Source organism: Symsagittifera roscoffensis, chromosome 2, assembly GCF_963678635.1.
Source record: "Symsagittifera roscoffensis chromosome 2, txSymRosc1.1, whole genome shotgun sequence".
Classification (NCBI taxonomy): domain Eukaryota; kingdom Metazoa; phylum Xenacoelomorpha; order Acoela; family Convolutidae; genus Symsagittifera; species Symsagittifera roscoffensis.
In genome coordinates, this window is record NC_087063.1 from 73,615,961 (window position 1) to 73,637,441 (window position 21,481).

The 21,481-nt window shown below is 34.6% G+C and overlaps 3 protein-coding genes across 3 annotated transcripts in view; 1 reads left to right on the forward strand and 2 right to left on the reverse strand.

The window, feature by feature from the left end:
* The window catches only part of LOC134840490 (Bardet-Biedl syndrome 1 protein homolog), a gene marked incomplete in the record, with an annotated part of 512,639 nt that overhangs the window by 327,152 nt on the left and 164,006 nt on the right, over nucleotides 1–21,481 (reverse strand).
* Nucleotides 1–21,481, reverse strand: part of LOC134840491 (uncharacterized) — a 453,696-nt gene that overhangs the window by 268,209 nt on the left and 164,006 nt on the right. The gene's annotated exons all lie outside the window — the stretch shown is intronic.
* LOC134839964 (ATP-dependent RNA helicase DHX29-like) lies at nucleotides 3,361–20,285 on the forward strand. Its single transcript, XM_063855592.1, has 3 exons — nucleotides 3,361–3,752; nucleotides 5,616–7,375; nucleotides 20,131–20,285. The coding sequence occupies exons 1-3, from the start codon at nucleotides 3,361–3,363 to the stop codon at nucleotides 20,283–20,285; spliced, it is 2,307 nt and encodes a 768-aa protein (XP_063711662.1).

Here is a 21,481-nt window from a genome sequence, read left to right on the forward strand (position 1 = left end):
GCCAAATATCGTCTTTGCTTGGAAAGATTTTGGATTCAAGTGTTATTTCAAACGGAGTTATCTGAAACAAGGGTGGGTGATATCTTACAATAGGTGTTAACTTTGAATATGGCGCATGTATGAAATTTGAGATTTATAATGCATAGTATAGTCATTTCGTTTTCAATCAATTGTACTTGCTATAAGATAGTTTTTGTAAATACATTACACTGCCAAATGAAATGCTATTCAAAAATGCCAATTTTACACTTTTGCCAAAAATTTGAATTTCGGAAACAATTATAAATTGAGCTATGAAGTAGAAATTCGAATTTGCAGAGCGCTAATTTATGCGAGGTAGGTCGGAAAAAAACGACCAGATGTGACCAAGCATAATTAATCAGATGTTGCTAAAACCAATAAAGGATTTTCTAATGCAAAAATACCACAAGTTATATTTGCAACTTGTTATATGCAACAAGGGGGCTAGGGTAGGGTTCAGGACTTAGCCTCAAGCAACTGCTACAAAAAGTTTTCATCGAATAGAAAAATATATAATTTTTAGCAACTCTGGCTTAAAACAATCCATAACTTAAATGGACTCAAAATTGTCTAGTAAAAAGTTCTAGCCTATTTTTATAGAAAACTTCTAAAGACAATTTTCAGATCAGTTGAATTCTAACCTAAGTGTTTTTTTTCTAAACTAAGTCGTAAATATTGGGGTAGTTTTTGGTGGCACTTTTACGGCGTTTTGATAGCATGTGGTTTGACATTCGAGTATTAATAAATTACAACAGTTGATGCATTTTTAACTCATCAAATGATTCGAAAAAAAAAGCTTTTTGTTTCAAACAACATAACAATCATAAAATCTTGATTTCAGAATTTTTTAAACTCAATATAGTTCGTAATTTTTTAGAAATGATAGTTTGTACTTAATGTGGCTGTATGCTTTGTAATTTTTTACATGCAAAGTTAGTGTGGGTGCCTTCAGTTTGTTATATTCCAAATTATTACTTGCAAAATTGTGTCTGTTTGTATTTGGTGCCACTTTTGCGACATTACTTTGGCATTTTTTTAGCACGTGTAGCTGCTTTATTTGTGACTAGTATTTGCCGATTGTTGAGCGTTTGTGGCCGAGAGGGCTGGTCGTGAGACTCCAATTCTCGAGGTCGCCTGTTTGAAGCCAATACGTGGCAAAGTTTTACTAATTCCAGGCTGATTTGTATTTTTTCTTTTTTCTTATGAAGCTGCTTTTTGTCGTGTTCTCGCTACTGTTTGCGAAGCCCAGCTTCGCCTCTCTGTACAACATCAATTTGATATAAAATGAAAAAGCACTATTGAATTTGCAAACCTTTTGGATTTCTTAAAAATGTTTGAAAGTGTTTTTCCACAAAAATCACGAAGATTTCTCGGTCACAAAGATCTCCCGGTTATGCTTTTCCGGATTAAAAGTAAGATTTTCACCACTCGAAGAAATTTTTTTTGAGAAGAACTCCTAGCTCTATTTAATCACCCAAAAACAGAATTAAACTCAAAATTTTCAAAACGTGTTTTTTTCGACAAAGAAATTTTTTTCAAAATGGTTTTAAAGTAATTGGAATTACAATTGAAAGGGCTTAAATCTGATATATCGCTCAACCCATTCCGATGATTGTTTGTGGTACCTGATTTTGCGTGGAAGCCAAAAAAAAGAAAAAAAAACTAAAACAACCAAATACAAAATTTCTCCTCATTTTCAATAATCGGAACAATAACAAGAAATACACAAATACATTTTCTTTTAGAAATTGAAGGGAAAAGTTAGAATTTTTAGATCAACAATTGCCTTAGCGATTATTCAGCTCATTCAAATTGTTTCAGCGCTCCTTAAACTACAAATATATTCAAAAGATCATCCACACAACAAAAATTGGATCTGTCTAGGGACGCACATAACTGAGATCTATGGGTTCTCGGGATGTGTTTGACCTCCTGGGATCTTTTCAAAAGTCTGCGTCTTTGACTTTGTTTCCCAAAACTGCTGCTGAAATACCTCCTAGCGTCTGGGACCAAGCGAAAAATTGCCAAAAAGAACAAAAGCAAAAGACTGGTCGAACAAACCAAACAAAACGAAATGCTGAAGCCAAAATACGATCGTTTGATTTTGATTTGGACGAAGAATGTTTCCAAGATGGCAAAGAACTGAAAGTAAATTCTTTTGATTTGGGCGAAGAATGTTTCCAAGATGGCAAAGAACTGGAAGTAAATTCTTTTGATTTGGACGAAGAATGTTTCCAAGATGGCAAAGAACTGGAAGTAAATTCGCTCTTTTTTGAGTACATTTTTAACCAAAATGAGAAATTTTTGGAGGAATCGAAAACTTCCTCAAAGCAAGAAATGAAATCTAAACTAACGGACAAGATTCCTCAGAACGAGGATAACTTTTTTGTCGTCAATTTTGTCAGCAAGAAATTCAATCCAGGAGATACGCAAACAATGTTCAAAGATGGAATTGTTGAAAATATTCTTCGGAAAGGAATTTCTGCGAACGGGGGACAAACTTATAACATTGTGGGATGCAGTAACTCTCAAGTTCAAAAAAGATCCTTTTATTTCATGCTTGGCTCTGATGAAGAATGTAAATTAGTCATAAAAAGTTTCATTCACGACTTATCAGCTTTGGAGAAAAAAGGAGTCGCTAAAAGGACAAAATACATTGGGCTTTTGTTCACTGGCTGTCAGTATATTGTAAACTTACCTGAAGATGTGAAAATCATCAAAACGGACGATATTGAGCGAAAACATGTGGATATTAATCACAATTTCACAGATGGATGCGGGTTCATTTCATTCGGTCTGGCTGACTGGATTTGGAAAAACAATCCAATTTTGAGGGAAAAGTGGAAACAAATTCCAAGTTTGTGGCAAATTCGTTATTGCGGAGACGGCAAAATCTGTAAAGGAGTTTTAATAGTTGATTACAGAACAGAAAACAAAATTAGCATAACTTTCAGAAGTTCGCTAATTAAGGTCGCTGCTACAAGAAACGGACCAGTAGAAAATTGCCTAAAATTTAAACTTGGAATAGTTTCAACTAGCCAAAATGCAAAAATCGGATGCCTGAACAAACAAGTCGTTGCGCTTCTGAGTGCAAACATTCCTTGTGAAAAACTTCTTGAAATTCAACTTTCCTATTTGAACGATGTTAAAACGGCAAGAAATGATCCTATTTCGGCGCTTAAATGCTTGTCGCGAGGCAAACAAGTTGATTCGTTCAGGAGACTTTTGCAAGACTATCGCATTTCTGTTATACCTAGTTCGTTTGCAACACTACCGCAAAATGTTGAAATTCTCGCTAACGAGAAACTGAAACTGCCTTTAGCTTGTGCGAGACTTCTAATGGGCGCGTCTTTCCCTGAAACTTTGAACAGCAATTTGAAAACTGGCGAATGTGTCGTTCTTAATGAGTTCGGAAGTTTTATCGATGGCGATGTTGTCGTGTGTCGGAGCCCTTCGTATTCACCCGGGGACATTCGGGTGTTGCGGGGTGTCAAACTACCCGCTGAGCATCCGGTTTCGAAATTGCGAAACGTTATTCTCTTCAGTACTTCAGGCGAAAGACCCGATCCAGATAAAATGAGCGGGGGAGACTTGGATGGTGATTTGTACCTGGTAATTTGGGACAAAAGAGTTCTGCAATATTCCGACACATTACGTAACATTGAACCTGAAAAATACGACCCGCCTCTGAGCAAACCCACATCTTCTAAAAATCCGGAGGACTGGATTCGGTACGTTGCCCTTTGGGAAAATTCTATGCTTGCCCAAATTGACTCATGCTTTTTCCAACTTGCCGGTGAAAAAGGAATTAGTTCAGATGACTGCAGGGAATTATGTGCCCTTTTTTCACGCGCAGTTGACCAAATTCCTTCAGAATTAGAACAACTGAAACAATTTGCGTCGAAGGCAAGGAAGTTAGAAAATGGTCCGTTTGTTCAAAATGAATCGATGATGCCGATTTGGGAGAGAATGATGAAAAATCAGCTAGAAGCACTGGAATTGATTAAGCGTCGGAATACTTACATGGATTTGTCCGATTGGAGAAAATTTTATTCATTATTGGTTAGCAAAAGTTCACAAGAAATTGAACAAGTTTTGAACAACTTTGAGATTCAAGCAGTTACAACTAAGTTCAAAATTGTGAGTCTGAAAAAATCTTGGATAATTCTGGCAAAAAACAATTTCCAACCGCCAAAAATGGTAATAAAAGCTAAAGATGATGATGATGATGATCGCGAAACTCAATGTTCTGAAATTGATGCGATAAAATCAAATCTTTTGTGCACGTATGATTGTACGGATACAACATGCGCTAAATCGCATTCGGAAAAGTTAAATTGGCATCATAGTTGGAAAAATACTATGACCCAAGATATCGATGTTTTCATTAAACCCGTTCGGGAAAAAATTCAAGAACTGAAGTCAACACTCACAGATCAAGAAAAGAAACTTGAAAAGTTGATTGATGAATACAACAAAAAGGTTGAAAAAGTTACAAAGGAGAAAAATGTCTTGAAAACCAAATCTGACCTCTGTGGAACTTTCCTGACACGAGTGAAAAAATCAGAAGATCAACTGATTATCATTGCAGAATTCAAAAGAGAACTAAAGCAACTTGAAGATTCAGCTAAACCAGGATTTTTTACGTCAATCTTTCGAGACTTGGAAAACTTTTTTGCCCATAAATTTTTGAAGCGAGACAGAAAACTTTCACAAGAAGAAGAAGTTTTGATTGCACGACACAAATATTTGAACCATCGAAAAAAAGAAGCCGAAAATACTCTTTCGTGTGTAATAGATGAAGAAAAGCACAATTTTGAGGACTTCCGACAGAAATTGATGCCCGAGTTTTCAATCCCCGATCTAGATTTTGGTGATACTAAGAAATCTGTTTCCTTCCGATCAGATATCTTAAAAAGTTGGAAAGAAGAAATTTTTAAACAATGGAAAATGAAAGTATCAGAAATGCCAGAAGTGTCCGACGAAGTTTATGATATCAGTTCAAAATTACAGTCAAAAATGAATCGAGCTTCCGGAAAAATCGAAACATGTTTGGATCGGGTCGAAAAATTGACTGCAATGAAATCAGAAATTGAAGCATATACAATCAAACCAAAAAAAACTAGAGTTATCGTCAGAAAACGGCGGGAAATTATAACTACCCCTACAGAATTTCAAATCAACAAAAGCCCGGTACCGTCATTGAGAGAAACTTTATACAAAATTCTCAAAACCTGTCTAGAAAAACGTACCGATGAACTTAATTTTGAAATCGGTACTCTGAAAACGCGCAAAGAGTCTCTTGCATTTAAGTTGAGCCAGGCTTATGATCCAGATCTTCATGAAAGAACCATTCGCGAAATAAAACAAGAAACAATGACTGTAAACCCTTTCAACCTGGCACTGTGTGCCGCGATAAACGAAGTGAATAGTCGTTATGAAGTTTACGACAAACACAATTCCGAAACACGAGTTGCTTTAAATCGAGAACTGGAGATGTGCTTGCTTCGCGAAAAGAACCGCTGCCAGCGAGAAATAAGTGAAACGCCATTGCCTATCTTTTCAAAGCGATTTGAGTTGAAAGAACTCTTAAGTGAAAACAATGCTGTGGTTGTTGTCGCGGAAACAGGCAGCGGTAAAAGCACCCAAGTCCCGCAGTACCTCGCCGACGATTTGTTCCATGTTCTCGGAAAACCTGATGACTACAAATCTCCGAGAATTGCATGTACCCAACCACGTCGGGTAGCTGCAACTAAGATTGCTCATAGAGTTCGCCTCGAGTATTCAGGAAGCGTTGGCATCGAATCAGGTGCAAAACTCGAAGAATCCCAACCGGAGAGGGTTTTCAACTCGAGTAAAGCCTCAATTGTCGCGTATCCGCTTTACGCATCATCAGGGTCCGAAGAGCGATCGCTTAATGAAAATGATCGGCTCGGTTGGTACGAAAACTTGCCGAAGGATTCTCGCGCAGGAAGTCAAAAAAATATCAAGCAAGAGCCGAGTTTGGACTCCAGACATTCGGGTACACCTGCCGAAATAGGGGGTTGGGTCGGTTTCCAAATTGGATCTACTGGCAAGTCTTTCGAAGAGAGAAAAAATAGTAAGAAAATTTCGAGTGGAACACGAATCGAGTTCGTGACCGAAGGTTTGCTGCTGAACAAACTCAAAACGCAACAAGATTCAACCTGTTATGATTGCATTATAGTGGACGAAGCGCATGAACGTGGGAAAGACACAGATTTCCTAATGGCGCTGCTCCGAAAAATGCTTCAAAAAGAGGACTGCAAGCTCAAAGTTGTTGTAATGTCTGCATCCATTGACGAAGAGCAGTTCTCAGATTATTTCTTTGGCTGTCCTGTTTTGAAATGCCGCTGCAAAATGTATCCTGTTGTTGAACACTACAGACCAATTTCTGGCAATTTGGAACTGGAAACTGAAGCAGAAACTAGCGATGATAATGCAAGCGACGTAAGTGAACCTTCCGAACAGAGTGATGAAAACTTCTCAAAGACACTGACCAAAAATGTTGTTCACGCTGTTGATGTGTTATTCAAAGATGTTGTTCCAAACGTCAAAGGAGACGTGCTTATTTTTCTGCCCGGAAAAAAAGAAATCCACTCGGCTGTCGATTTGATTCGTACACGCGCTGAAAAACAGTTCAAAAGCTCGAAAAATTCTTCAGATTATGTCAGAAAAGTTGTATGTTGCACCAATATAGCAGAAACTTCGCTGACAATTCCAGGCGTCAAGTTTGTAATAGACGCAGGTCAATCGAAAAAGATGACTTACGACCACGAATCAAGAATAAGTGCTCTCGTGCTGCAAAATAACTCAAAAGCGTCGGCGAAGCAGCGGAAAGGTCGGGCTGGCAGAATTGAATCTGGCTTCTGTTACAGATTATGCTCCGAAGCCGATTTTGCAGAACTAGAAGACTTTGATGATCCCGAGTTGAAGCAGTGTCCAATCGATGAACTTTACTTATACGCAGTACAAGTTTTCGGGTCAATTGAAAACCTATGTTTAATGCCAGATGCTCAGCCTGACGACGATTCTTTACTCTTCGCGCGCCAAAGATTGTTAAATCTAGGATTTATTGTTGAAAACGGGAGTGATTCATCTCAAGAAATTACTCAAGATGGAGAAAAAGCTCTAAGCTTTCTGGGAGAGCTTTCACTTGAAGATGTACGGATGATTATTTCGGCAAGCAATCATCCAATTCCAATTGTACAACCAGCTCTTCAAATGGCAATTTTGACCAAAAATTACTCCGATTTGACGGTTAAAACTTCGCTTCAAGAAAACGACGAATCGCGGAGGATGCTTGAACGTCGAAACGTTTTTCTAGACGAACTCGGTGATTGTTTTACGTTGTTCAAACTGTACAGAGTGTATCACGATATCCTGAAACAGAGGAAAAGTTGCGAAATTATACCAAACAGAAATGTGTGGGCGCAAACTAAACGTCTTGGAGTTCAAAAATGGTGCGAAAATCTCGGACTTAGCTTAGAAGGTTTCAAATTTATTGACAAAACTGTTAACTCAGCCTACCAAAACTTAAAACGAAACAAAATGCTTGGCGCTGCTTCAGAACACTCAGTTTTACCATTGAGTTCAATCAGAAAACCGCTTTTGGAGGTTTTAATTTCTGGGTATTTTCACAACATTGCAGAATGGCATGACGAGAAATTGATCGATAGTGGATATTCGTTGATAACACCAGCAAATATTGACCGACCAATGTGTCATACAGGAGACAACAATAACAAGAATTTGTTTTCCAGCCGTCACAATCACTTAGTAAAAGTCCACTTGGGAAAAAGATCTTCGATTATGCAACATGGAGACGTTGTCAACAATACGTATTTGGTGTTTACAAATTTGATGAAAACTTCTGGTGGGAGAGTTTTCATGCAACAGGCATGTCGGGTCAAAGCAGAAATGATTCTGGAATTTTCAAGCAAAAGATGGCGAAATTACTGCAAAATTTCAGAAAACGTTTCCGGCAAAAACGAGCTGAAAACTTTCGTAGAAAGAGAAACAAAAGAATTCGTTGGTGCACAAATCCTCCGAGGAATTTTAAAAGCTAAAAAAAAATCATCTAAATCGAACAATTTTTTCGTTTATTTAAAAGAATTGATAGAAAATTCAGGCGCTGAAGTCAAGTTTCTTTTCGACTCGGGAAAAGTTTGTGCTTACGGATCTGTGTGCGAAGTGAGAAATGCCCTATACAACTCTCATTTGAATCAACATATCAGCCTTAAAATGAATGATTTCAAATTGAGAGACGTTCCGCTTAGATTTCCTGCCAATCGACCGATGTGCTCTTTCAAAGGACCAGGGATGTCTTTAGATAAAGAAAGTCTAAACTACAGTCAGGTACAACTTGTCGAAACTTGGGGCGATTTTCAGAGCTGTGTGCTGTTTTTCCGACATATTCTAAAAAATCAAACTGATAAACTGTTGCACTGTTTGGGGGAAATGAAAAGAAATTGTTTCAACAACATGCTAGTTGAAAAGTGGGGAAAAATTGAAATTATTGCAATTTTCGACGACGCACAGAAAGTTCCGTGTTGTAAAGTCAAGTTTACGTCGAAAAATGTTGCAGATTATGTGTGCGAAAAATTCAAAAGTGGTAATTTTGAGCTGAAACAAGATTTGCTGAAAGTTCACTGCTTTTTTGATAATCAGGTCGAAATTCCTGTTTGTGATACCAAAATTTATCCTTCTGTGCAAAAAGACGCAAAAAAGTTCAATGTGAAAGTTCGAGAGTTCCGTGGAAAAAGTTTTGCGTTAAGTCCAGAAAATTGGCGAGAAAAGGATTGCGTTGGAGATTTGATTAGGATGCTTGCGCAAAAACGAACATTCGTTAGTAGATCTATTCAGAATGTAGATTTCGGAATTCCAAGTTACCTAATTGATGAAATTACCTATTGCTTAAAATTTGCCGGGGAGAAAATTCAAAAAAAGTCAAAATTTTGTAATTTTAGAACTTATTTTCATTATACAACTAAACCATCTATCGAAATTTATGGCGATGACAAAGATGAGGTTTTTAAGGAGTTCGAAAACGCCATCAGAAACTTACGAAATGACATAGCCCATCAAAAATGTTCGTTTTTATACTTCGCTGAAATTCAACTTTATAGAAACCAATTTACTCTTCAGTTACAGAATTTGGCCAATTTGCGCGATGCTTTCCCTGAAGTCTTATTTACTGTTGATTCTGCCAGCCAATCGAACCGAGATCAAAAATTCCCGGCTTTGAAAATTTCCACCCGAAATAAAAAGCAAGGCAAAAATGCATACGACGAAATTCTGGATGCTATTAAAGATGAAACAAATTTGAGCATTTCTTCTAATAGCTGCAGAACAAGCTGCTGTAAATGTTTTAAAAAAATGCCCCTGCAACCAAAAATATGGAAGCGAAAGCGAGTTGGTGACAACCAAATGAAAATAGAATTGAGCGAAACTCTTTCAAGTTTGACACTTTGTGGATGTCTGTATTGTTCATCGTGTCTCTTCAATACAGTTTTGGAACAAATTCAAACCTACGAAAGTTTCCACGAGGTTGGCTTGCAATGTAAAAACGTTTCAAACGAAAGTGGCAAAACGTGCGAACAAGTTATTTTAAATCGAGATTTACTGAGCTCATTTGACGGAAAACGCCGGAAGTTTTTGAACACAATTCTGGAAGCGGCTTGGCGAGCGAAATTACAATACTTTTCCTGGTCAAGAGGACAAGATATTTGTATTATAAAGTGCCCGAATTCTGGATGTCAAAAATATTTGATATCAACCGAAAAATCGACCATAGTTGCTATATTTAGATGTCCCCTATGCTCAAGTTGTTTCTGCGCGCGGTGTCAAAGCTTAATTCAAAATGAAATTTCTTTCAAGCACCATTACTTGAAGAATTGTTGATTTATATATAATTGAAAAAAATATATACGCGAAGAAAATAAATTACTTGAATTTAGTCGTGAAGTTTATTTTAAAATAAATTATTTTTAAGAAATATGTCATTAAAGAATTTTGACAAAGTGCAAAATTAGTTTTTAAGTAAAAACAAGACTTGTATATCAGCGCAAAATCCTGAATGATCTAATTGCATTTAAGGCCAATAATAAAATTTGTTGATTGAATAATTGACGAAAAAGTTGGCAAAAAAGTGTTTTTTTTTTAATTTATCCCCTCACACGCTATGGAAAATTCAAAGGGCGCATTTAGCGTCTCATACTGTTTTAATAACACTTAATTGCTGGCCTCAATTCAATTTTGAGTGCATTAATTCGCCGCTTACGCCGTGTTTCTAAGAACGCAATATAACGAGCGTTAATTATCCCAGATTAGCAGTTTTCCAACTCCCGTAATTTTCCAAAAAATGGAATATCTTTTTAAATTTGAGCTTCAGACAACAATATCTTCCAGATAAATTTTAAATAATCTGTCACAAATTTTCAGTTAAAAGTTCGAATATTGACTGAATGAAAAGACCTCCCCAAGCATAAATATTCGGAACAAAAACAGGCACATGTGAGCAATCTCACCCTAAAAAAACAGCAATTTTATTGAACAAGTCAGTACAAAAAACGCTCACTTCTGATTAGTTGATAAAGATTGCTCTTAATAAAGTGAACGATCTCCTTCCTAAATTCGGTTATTCAGAGGTATATTGTTAATCTGGTCCAAATAAAAATTTATGAGTTTTAAAACTGAAAAGTTCGTATTTGGACGATGCTGTTTGAACTCAAATTTATGTTGCTTTATGTAAATTTAGCTTGAGAATACTTGTTCAAAAAACCTGTCTTTTTATCCTCAAAATATCTGTATTTTTATCCAAAATACCTGTCTTTTTATCCTTGACACGAGCTGAAATGACTTAAAATTTTTTACTTCAAAAATTATTTCAAAAATTTTTTTTTCTGAAAACTGATATGAAGTTTTTGATTATGGCTCAAAAAAACGATCATAGTCTAAGCGATAAAAACGTTTTCTCGAAAATTTCAGAATTTGATATGTTAGCAAGAATTTTTTGCATTCAAGCTTGTACACGCTCTGTTGGGGTTTTTATCTGTATTGATTCGTCCGGCAAATGCAAAACTACATTTTATTAACAGATATTAATTAAAATATCTATGTTTTGGAAAGACTGTTTTATAGTGAACTTTGTGTGCTCCAATTGAATCATTTAAAACAATGCGTTATGAAACCCCTCATTTTTTTTCAAAAATCTGAAATAAAAGCATTGTATTTGTCGAAAAACGTTAAAAAAAATGCTAACATCAGAGCGAAGCCCTCATTTAATTTTATTGCAAGAAAATTATTGGGACCTAATTGTTAGCATGTATTTTCATTAACATTCCCATATAAAAATTATACATTTGACTTTCTTGTTTATTCGAGATTTGATAACTCAAATTTGCAACTTTAAACAATGCGCATTTAACCGGAATCTTCAAGATCAAAAATGAAATGTCAATTTTCTAACAGCAGATCAAGTGGTTTCTAAAGTGAAACAAGACTGCTCGTATCAAGGCAAACCCCTGACTGACCGGACTCTCCATAAACTGGTCTCGAATAGATTTTGTTAATAAAATGTTGACAAATAATGAGTTTTAGGCTAAAAAAGAGTCGTAATTGAAAAACTAATTTTCTTGCTTCGATTGAATTTGGGACAATTTTGTGGTGAGGGATAATTCTCCACGCGTAAATGAAATTTATAACTTTCAGCATCAAAATATCTGAGCGCTCTTTAAGCCTTGTTGATTTAGTAGTAAAAGTTTCCCGGCTCTCTGCGTATCCGAATACTTTAATGATGAGCTCGCCTTTTTTGTGAACAAGAAGATCTAGGGAGTGATCCACATAGAGAAAATTTGTTGAGAATTGATCTGAGTAAAGAACGCCCGAGCTTATATGTTGCGTACTTTCTTCGAAAGTTGGAACAACAAGACTTCTCGTAGCAAGGCGAAACCTTGAACGTTCCGACTTTAAATTAAGGTATACGGAATAGTGTTTGCTTTTAGAATATGGGTGATAGTATGAAAAATGAAAAAAATTATTATTATTTTTTTAGTTTTAATGAAAACGTCACACCACACGCTATTTAAAGTACAAAGGGATATACGTCACGTATTGTGAAGTATTAAATAGAACAAATTGCTTGTTCGATGCAGTTTATAAAAATTTAAAAAACGATTACTAACCGTTGAAATATTTTTTCATATTTCAGCTCAGGGTAACAATAATTTTCAAATGAGTTTTTTACCGACACACCAGTAAACTTTTTAACATTGCATTTTGCATTATGTCTTTCAAAGACAAGTGATTTCAATTTTAATTTTTGGCAGTAAAGTATGGCTTGTTTTTGTAAAAAGTGGAAACCAAGTGGATATAAAATTTTTATTTTGTATAAAACTCGAGATCACTCACGAAACTTTTCGGAAAAAGAATTATTATGTTCAGCATGCAAAACTAATTTAAACGGTATGCAGAAATTCAGTTTAAAATTATTGCTGCGATCATCGAAATAGGTCTGTCAAATCAACAACCGAGGGCACATTTTATCATTGAATGCCGAAACACAAAAATACCATTGAGGATTATTGTGCAGATCAAATTAGTTACAACTGAGAAATAGTTGGAGCTTTTTTCGATACAAAAAAAATCATTTTGCTAAGGAAATGTTTAACGTGTAACTGCATTTAGAGTCAAGAAAAAGAAAACTAAACTATCGCTAAAAGAAAATGAAGACATAACTGATTTTTGTTTCTCCAGTTTTGTGAAAAAGTTATAGAACAAATTTAGGCCGTTTCTTGGGAGCAATAAACGAATGAAGTAAATATGAAAGAAGTTAAGGAGAGTAGTTAGTAAATCCTAAGTTGTTTAAAAGAATTAGAAAGCTAGATTGTGATAGAGTTTAACTCTTGTCATCTCATGTACTCTCCGTAGTAAGCAAGTCTCAAACTTTTTGGGTTCTGAGCTTGAATTAAACGGTCATTTGATTGATATTATTTTTGAAGTTTTTTGCATTAGCTTTAATAGAGTGGAAAATTTTTCAAAAACCATAGTTTTTCCTAATTTTGAAAACCATATAAGATTTGATTAGTTGTTAAACTCGTTGTTAAAAAAAAGAATAACCTTTTTTATGATATCACAAAATGTTCTGACAAGTTAAAATTACAAAAAAGTAGGGCAACAAATATCATTCAATTTTTGTTTTGTGACTGCAGGTGGCAAATGGAGTTGAGGATAAGTAACAAAGATAGGTAAAGTTGGATGAATTAAAGATTAAAGGGTAAAGTTAAAATGAAACTGATAACTTCCCACAACCCCTCTTAGCGGTAAACTACAATGAACGGTATAAAATCAGATTGGATTTTCTCGATGGATTTCTCAGAGAGCTTTCTGAACGTCCGCCTAGAAACCGATTCAAGTCTGGAACTACTTAAATGTGATACAAGACTTGTTGTATCGAAACTTTTTGATGAGATAATGTATACAACATTAAAACATGTGGATGGAGTTTTCGAAAAAGGTCGGAACAATTGGTTTAAAAGTAGTCAATCAACTGGTTGAGAGTAATCCAAATTCGAACTACGTTATCAACGAACTAATCAAAACAATATTCCAATAACGCGCACTGTTGCTTAAAATTGACCAGTTTGGTCAGAAAAAAAATATCAGTACTTTGAAAGGTAATTCCATAAATATCGATCGATTTAAAATTGGTTATATAATTTATTTTTTTTTCTAATTACACTAGCAAATTTGGGTAGCTTGGGTTATAATACAAGTAGACTTTTTACGATGTTACTCCAGCCTATCACTTAGCTGTTTTTGTGTTAAATTGTTTTAAGATTAAATTTTTTAATTAATTTTTGTCTTTAAACCGTTTCAAGGTGAAAGCATGAACTATATTTGCTTAATTGCGTTAAATTGTAAACGTTTTTCTTATTTAAAGGTGCCTCGTGTATCAGCATACTTGTGCAAATGTCTGAGTACAGCTGCAATTGACACCCTACCTAGACCAAGCAATCTTTGCAACCTTTGTAAAATCTTGAAGAATCTTTGAAAAATCTTGGAGAAAAATCTTTAAAAACTTGGCGAGATCGTGTCTAAAATATTAAACATCGGTAAAGATTGCAGTGAAAATAAGAAGAAAAACAGTTCGCAAAGATTCTTTAAGATTTAACTAAAAAAATTTGGATTTTGTTTTAATTCGGGGGGTTGTGAGTGCCTTAAAAGTAAGTAATAAAAGTAAATAAGAAAAGTTATTATAAAAGTTATAAAAATAAATTATAAAAGTATAAAAGTAAATTATTCGCAAAGATTCTTTAAGATTTAACTAAAAAACTAGAGGCCCAGCTGAAAGCTGGAGAGACCTGTTTGATTATTTTAATATTGGGAGTTTCCTACAACCTGGTCTATCGATTAAACCCTTAATCCCAAATGTGGATGGGTAGTTTTTGAAGAAATCGAAAAAGTTTGAAAAAATGGCCTAAAAACCGAAAAATTGACTATTCCTAAGTGTATAGCTCTTCCCCTAGACAAATTAGGGACGAGCCGTTTGTATAGGGGGGGTTTCTACAACCTGGTCTATCGATTAAACCCTTAATCCCAAATCTGGACGGGTAGTTTTTGAGGAAATCGGAAAGATTTGAAAAAAGGCCAAAAAAGTGACTTTTCCTAAGTCTATAGCTCTTCCCCTAGGCAAGTTAAGGACCAGCCGCTTGTGCGGGGAAGTTTCCTAAAACCTGGTCTATCGATTAAACCCTTTATTCCAAATCTGGATGGGTAGTTTTTGAGGAAATCGATAATTTCCGAAAAAATAGGCAAAAAAATCAAAAAAGTGACTTTTCCTAAGTGTATAGCTCTTCCCCTAGACAAATTAGGGACGAGCCGTTTGTATAGGGGGGGTTTCTACAACCTGGTCTATCGATTAAACCCTTAATCCCAAATCTGGACGGGTAGTTTTTGAGGAAATCGGAAAGATTTGAAAAAAGGCCAAAAAAGTGACTTTTCCTAAGTCTATAGCTCTTCCCCTAGGCAAGTTAAGGACCAGCCGCTTGTGCGGGGGAGTTTTCTACAACCTGGTCTATCGATTAAACCCTTTATTCCAAATCTGGATGGGTAGTTTTTGAGGAAATCGATAATTTCCGAAAAAATAGGCAAAAAAATCAAAAAAGTGACTTTTCCTAAGTCTATAGCTCTTCCCCTAAGCAAATTAGGGACCAACCGCTTGTGCATGGGATGTTCCTACAACCTGGTCTATCGATTAAAACCTTAATCCCAAATCTGGACGGGTAGTTTTTGAGGAAATCGGAAAGATTTGAAAAAAGGCCAAAAAAGTTACTTTTCCTAAGTCTATAGCTCTTCCCCTAGGCAAGTTAGGAACCAGCCGCTTGTGCGGGGGAGTTTCCTAGAACCTGGTCTATCGATTAAACCCTTAATTCCAAATCTGGATGGGTAGTTTTTGAGGAAATCGATAATTTCCGAAAAAATAGGCAAAAAAATCAAAAAAGTGACTTTTCATAAGTCTATAGCTCTTCCCCTAAGCAAATTAGGGACCAGCCGCTTGTGCATGGGAGTTTCCTACAACCTGGTCTATCGATTAAACCCTTAATCCCAAATCTTGACGGGTAGTTTTTGAGGAAATCGAAAATTTCCGAAAAAATGGGCAAAAAGTGAAAAAAGTACCGAGTTGTGAAGCTTTTCTAAGACCGTAGGGGGTAGGGTAGGGCAAAAATTGCCCTAAATTTCATGCAGGCAGGTAAGTGAAACGCTACTGAATCCATTGGTACTACTTTTATGAGAATCTGACGGGTAGTTTTTTGGGAAAGCGAATTTTTCGAAAAAGCGTCTCAAAAAAAAAAAATAAAAAAAAAAAAAAAAAAAAAAAAAACCAGATCTCACCTGGAAAAAAAAAAACGTTTTCATAATACCTGTTTAAAAAATCAAACAGGAATTTTGGATTTTGTTTTATTTCGGGGGGTTGTGCGTGCCTTAAAAGTAGGTAATAAAAGTAAATAGGAAAAGTTATTATAAAAGTTATAAAAGTAAATTAAAAAAGTATAAAACTAAATTATTCGCAAAGATTCTTTAAGATTTAACTAAAAAATTTTGGATTTTGTTTTAATTCGGGGGGTTGTGAGTGCCTTAAAAGTAAGTAATAAAATCAAATAAGAAAAGTTATTATAAAAGTTATAAAAGTAAATCATAAAAGTTATAAGAGTAAAGATCGCAGTGAAAATAAGAAAACAAAAACAGTTCACAAAGATTCTTTAAGATTTAACTAAAAATATTTGGAATTTTTTTTAAATTTGGGGGGTTGTGAGTGCCTTAAAAATAAGTAATAAAAGTAAATAAAAAAAGTTATTATAAAAGTTATAAAAGTAAATCATAAAAGTTATAAAAGTAAAGATCGCAGTGAAAATAAGAAAAAAAAACAGTTCACAAAGATTCTTTGAGATTTAACTAAAAATATTTGGATTTTGTTTAAATTCGGGGGGTTGTGAGTGCCTTAAAAATAAGTAATAAAAGTAAATAAGAAAAGTTATTATAAAATTACAAAAATAAATTATAAAAGTATAAAAGTAAATTATTCGCAAAGATTCTTTAAGATTTAACTAAAAAATTTTGGATTTGTTTTAATTCGTGGGGTTGTGCGTGCCTTAAAAGTAGGTAATAAAAGTAAATAGGAAAAGTTATTATAAAAGTTATAAAAGTAAATTATAAACGTATAAAAGTAAATTATTCGCAAAGATTCTTTAAGATTTAACTAAAAAATTTTGGATTTTGTTTTAATTCGGGGGTTGTGAGTGCCTTAAAAGTAAGTAATAGAAGTAAATAAGAAAAGTTATTATAAAAGTTATAAAAGTAAATCATAAAAGTTATAAAAGTAAAGATCGCAGTGAAAATAAGAAAGAAAAACAGTTCACAAAGTTTCTTTAAGATTTAACTAAAAATATTTGGATTTTGTTTAAATTCGGGGGGTTGTGAGTGCCTTCAAAATAAGTAATAAAAGTAAATAAAAATAATTATAATAAAAGTTATAAAAGTAAATCATAAAAGTTATAAAAGTAAAGATCGCAGTGAAAATAAGAAAAAAAAACAGTTCACAAAGATTCTTTAAGATTTAACTAAAAATATTTGGATTTTGTTTAAATTCGGGGGGTTGTGAGTGCCTTAAAAATAAGTAATAAAAGTAAATAAGAAAAGTTATTATAAAATTACAAAAATAAATTATAAAAGTATAAAAGTAAATTATTCGCAAAGATTCTTTAAGATTTAACTAAAAAATTTTGGATTTTGTTTTAATTCGGGGGGTTGTGAGTGCCTTAAAAGTAGGTAATAAAAGTAAATAGGAAAAGTTATTATAAAAATTATAAAATAAATTATAAAAGTTATAAAAGTAAGTAAAAAAAGTAAAAAAAAGCATTGCGATGAATTTACTAAAAAGTATCAATACAAAATTCAACTTTTGACAAAGAATATTTTAAAATTTTTGTTGATTTTTAATTCGGAAGCAATTTGGATCAAAAAATGAGGCGTAATCAAATCAATTGAATCTAAGTTTTAAGCAATAACTATAGCATTTAATTGTTCCGACTTTCGATACGAAAGTAACAAATATTTGTGCTCGGGGTTGTTTTTTTCTTCAGACAAATTTCGACTTTTCAACTAGCCGTTTTTGACGGAATTTTTTGTATCAATCAAAAAGTATGGATGTCTTCAGCTCAAATTTGACAAGATTTTTTACCTGTGATCATTTTTCGTAAAGTAACGGGGGTTAAAAGATTGCCATTTTGTCCAATTTGGGACAATTAACGCGCGATATATTTCGCGCTATTAACGCGTAAGTGGAGAGTTAATTCATCTTAGAAATTGTTTCAATATGGTTGAAAGAAACTTAGTTGCCATAAATGATTTGTTACAAGGAGCGAAAATTATCCTTTGCGCGTGGGGGGATGTTTTTTATAAAAGTTTCAAATTAGAAAAAAAAATTTCATTAAATTTTGTAATGATATTACTGCAGGATAAACTTTAAATGGCAGTCGGAACATTCAGGGCTCCGCCTTGATACGAGCATTTTTGTTCAAATTTTATTATCCTTTGACTAAATTTGAAAGACCTGACCAATAGTTTATCGATACAAATATTCGCCATTTCTTCTTAAAGACAAAATTTGCAAACTTTTGCAGATTTTAAAGGCAGTACGTGCCATCGAATCATTATGCACAAAATTGGAACTACTTGAAGTCCACATAAAAAGCTGAGGTTTTTTTTGTTAAATGCTCTTGTTTCTATCAATGATTGTTTTTGACCTCACAATAGTAGATACCACTAAATTAAAATAAAACATACAAATCGATCTCTGTTTTGGACAAAAAAAACAGTAATTCAATAAAATCAAATTTGAGATGAAGATTAAGACCATTCATCCACGGGGGAAAGGACCAACCGCTGACCAAACTCGAACCTCTGTCGTGCCCCTGTTTAAGAACGACATGCATTTTTTTTGATTTATTTTTCTGGGCTGGGTAATGTTGCTTCGCCCTCAAGCGACAGGCATGGATCAAAATGGGCCTCGAACATCCGACCTTTCGATTGAGGGGCGGAGACGTAACCAATTCACCCCCGCTCCCCTCAAATTTGAAAAAAAAAGATATGATTTTTGTCAAACTAATGCAAACTGAGCTTCAATTCTTGTTAGTTATAACTCTATTATCCTAACTAAATTTGTAAAACTACATTAGAAAAGTTTTTCAAAAATCAAGCTATTTTTCTTAAGTTATCTGTAAAGATCTTGAAGAATATTTGAAAAAACTAGAAGAATGTTGAAGAGCCTTCCCAAATTTCACGAAGTTTTAAATTCGTTTAAAGAGCTTTGGAGCCATCAAACGAACTCAAGATAATTTAGTCATGATTTTTCAACAAATCAAAGCTTTATAAAACACATAAAATATTAAAATTTTTTGCTATCTTTGGTGCATCTTGGAGATTTTTCAGGATATTGGTAAGATTTTCAAGATGATTAGACCTGGTCAGACAAAAAATAGAACATTTTGTAGATACTTTTGCATGGTTTTACGGATAGTTTGGGATTGCTTGAGTGTTTTCTGGGAGTTTTCAAAAATCTTACCACTATTGTACCGATTCAGAATGAACTGTTTAACAAGTTTGTGATACAGGGAAAACCAAAAATTAATTGTCATTTCTTTGATGTTGACAAACAAAATGTAAAATTGATTGTTTTTCTTTTTCTTTTTCTTTGGCCAGGATATGGTTGCTGGGTCCCGGACATCAATCCGACGGGATTTCAAGCCGAATCGTAAAATTAGGGACTTCAAGCCAAAAATTTTTCCATCAAGCCATGAAATATGATGCATTTTAAAACGGTTTTGAAGAAATACTCAATTTCATGACCTTTCTTTGGTAATTATTGGCGTTTTCGTGAAATTAAGCCTCCAAATGATGTTTAGGAAAGTTGAAAAATAAAAAACGGTTGAAGGCAATTTTTTTGTTTATAATTTATGCATTTCCAAAACCTGCTGATATTATTAACGGATTCCAATCCTAAGTGATTTATTGTCATGAATATCGCTTATTCTGGTCTAAACTTGCCTAAAATTTTTAAAAGGAACGTTTTACAGATAAAAAATAGTAATTTGAGGTGTATGTAAAGTTTAAATTTCGGCCGGAAGTCCCTTCGGCTTGAAATCCCGTCGGCTTGTTGTCCTAGACCCATGGTTGCTAACTCTATGCCTTATCTGCACTACTGTGTTAATCGAATAAAGACTAAGTCTCGATAAAAAAGCAATAGAAATAAGCCTGGAGTAGTCTCGCCTTCTCTGAAACCATATCTGGTCAATTTTTTACCGCATTTTTTTTTTTAAAAATTCGACCCAACATTGAAATTATAAAATTAAATAAATTATAGGCGTCAGTGACCTAGAACAAGAAAGTTTGCTTATGAAGATGCTGAATGAATGTTTCAAGACCATTTATCCACAAGGGAACGGACCATCATACGAGCTGTTCAGCTCCTCACAGCAACGCTTTGTACCCTTGATTAAGAATTACATGCAATTTTTTATGTTATTTTTCCAGGCTCTGTAATGTTGCTTCACCCTCGAGCAGCGAGCGCAGACCATGGCTTTTCGATTGAGAGGCGGAGGCGAGATCACTTCACCACCGCTCCCTCGTGTTGGATCCCCAATTTGTGTGCGATTGTTTTCGAGAGTCTTGCCTCTGTGCATAAATAAAGATATGCTGCTACCAAACATAACTCACCCTGTTTTGCGCTGACTTCCTATCTTGTGACTTTTTTCTTTAGCCTGTAGAGAGTCCCTCACAAACTTCTTGTAGGCTATCCTCTTCTCTACGTTATTTGGAATTCCCTCGGCCCTATAAAGAAATGCAGTAAGAAACTACTTTTTCAATTGTAAAAGAAACTTAGTCTTAAGCATTGTAATAGTTTGGAATTCAGGCATGAGATATAAGGCATGTCTACACTTCCCAAGAACACAATTCGAGTGTGGCTTTGATTATCAACAAAAAAAATAAATAACAGAACAATTTTTAGCTGATACCACACACCAATCGACTATCGGCCGTCACGAGTGCCGAAGCCTTGAGGGGTAGGGGGCACAACCAAAGCCCGAAATTTTTCCCATGGAAGGTGGTCCGAACAACTGCTTTATATAATAAATGCACCATCATTGACTTCCTACATGCTTACTTTTTGGGCAGTGCTCCTATATATTGGCGCTGGTTTTTCACAGCCTGTTTCTCAGTGCAGTGGTTTGTCCTCAGACAGACGGGGTTGAAACAGTGCACAGCTGTCGTCCTGTTCTTCTTGTCTGAAGCAACACGTCACAAAAAATAAAAGAAGGGCTGGTCAATTGCAAATACAACAGAATGTTAACAACATCACAGTTACTGTTATCGAAGCACTCATTAGGAAAGTTTAAAAAATTCCTGAAACACATATATCAGCTGTTTCCAGGCCTACCCTGATCCAATTTGTTGAATATACATTTTTTGCGCACTTCGTTATGAGATCGATTAGTGCGAAAATTACTTCCTAATATTTTGAACAGCGGACAGACAATGACTTACATATTGCGTATATGCAGCGAGATTTCCGAAATGGTTTTTCATATTTCGCCAATGGAAAAATCTCGACAAAAATCAATTTTCCCTCATCAATAATGGGAATTTGTTCTCCACAATGAGTAAAACGTTATTTAGTACATTTAGAATTTCTTCTCAACAAAATGAAAGGGAAAAAATAACTTAGAAAAACAGGAAATTTTTTTCGACAAAAGAAAACCATTGTTTTTGGCCAATTTGAATTTGTTCTCGACAGCGGAAAAAAAATATTTTTATTTTTATCAACAATGACAACTTCCTCTCCGCAATAAGTTTTGGTTAAAAAATTTGGTAATGAAAATTTAAT

Bases quoted from the DNA above. Each gene is read 5' to 3' on its own strand.
- LOC134839964 (XM_063855592.1), top strand. From the start codon at position 3,361: ATGGGCGCGTCTTTCCCTGAAACTTTGAACAGCAATTTGAAAACTGGC. The intron at 3,753-5,615 runs GTACGTTGCCCT...AGAACTCTTAAG, and splicing joins AATCCGGAGGACTGGATTCG to TGAAAACAATGCTGTGGTTG. The intron at 7,376-20,130 runs GTGATTGTTTTA...TTATTTTTCCAG, and splicing joins CGTTTTTCTAGACGAACTCG to GCTCTGTAATGTTGCTTCAC.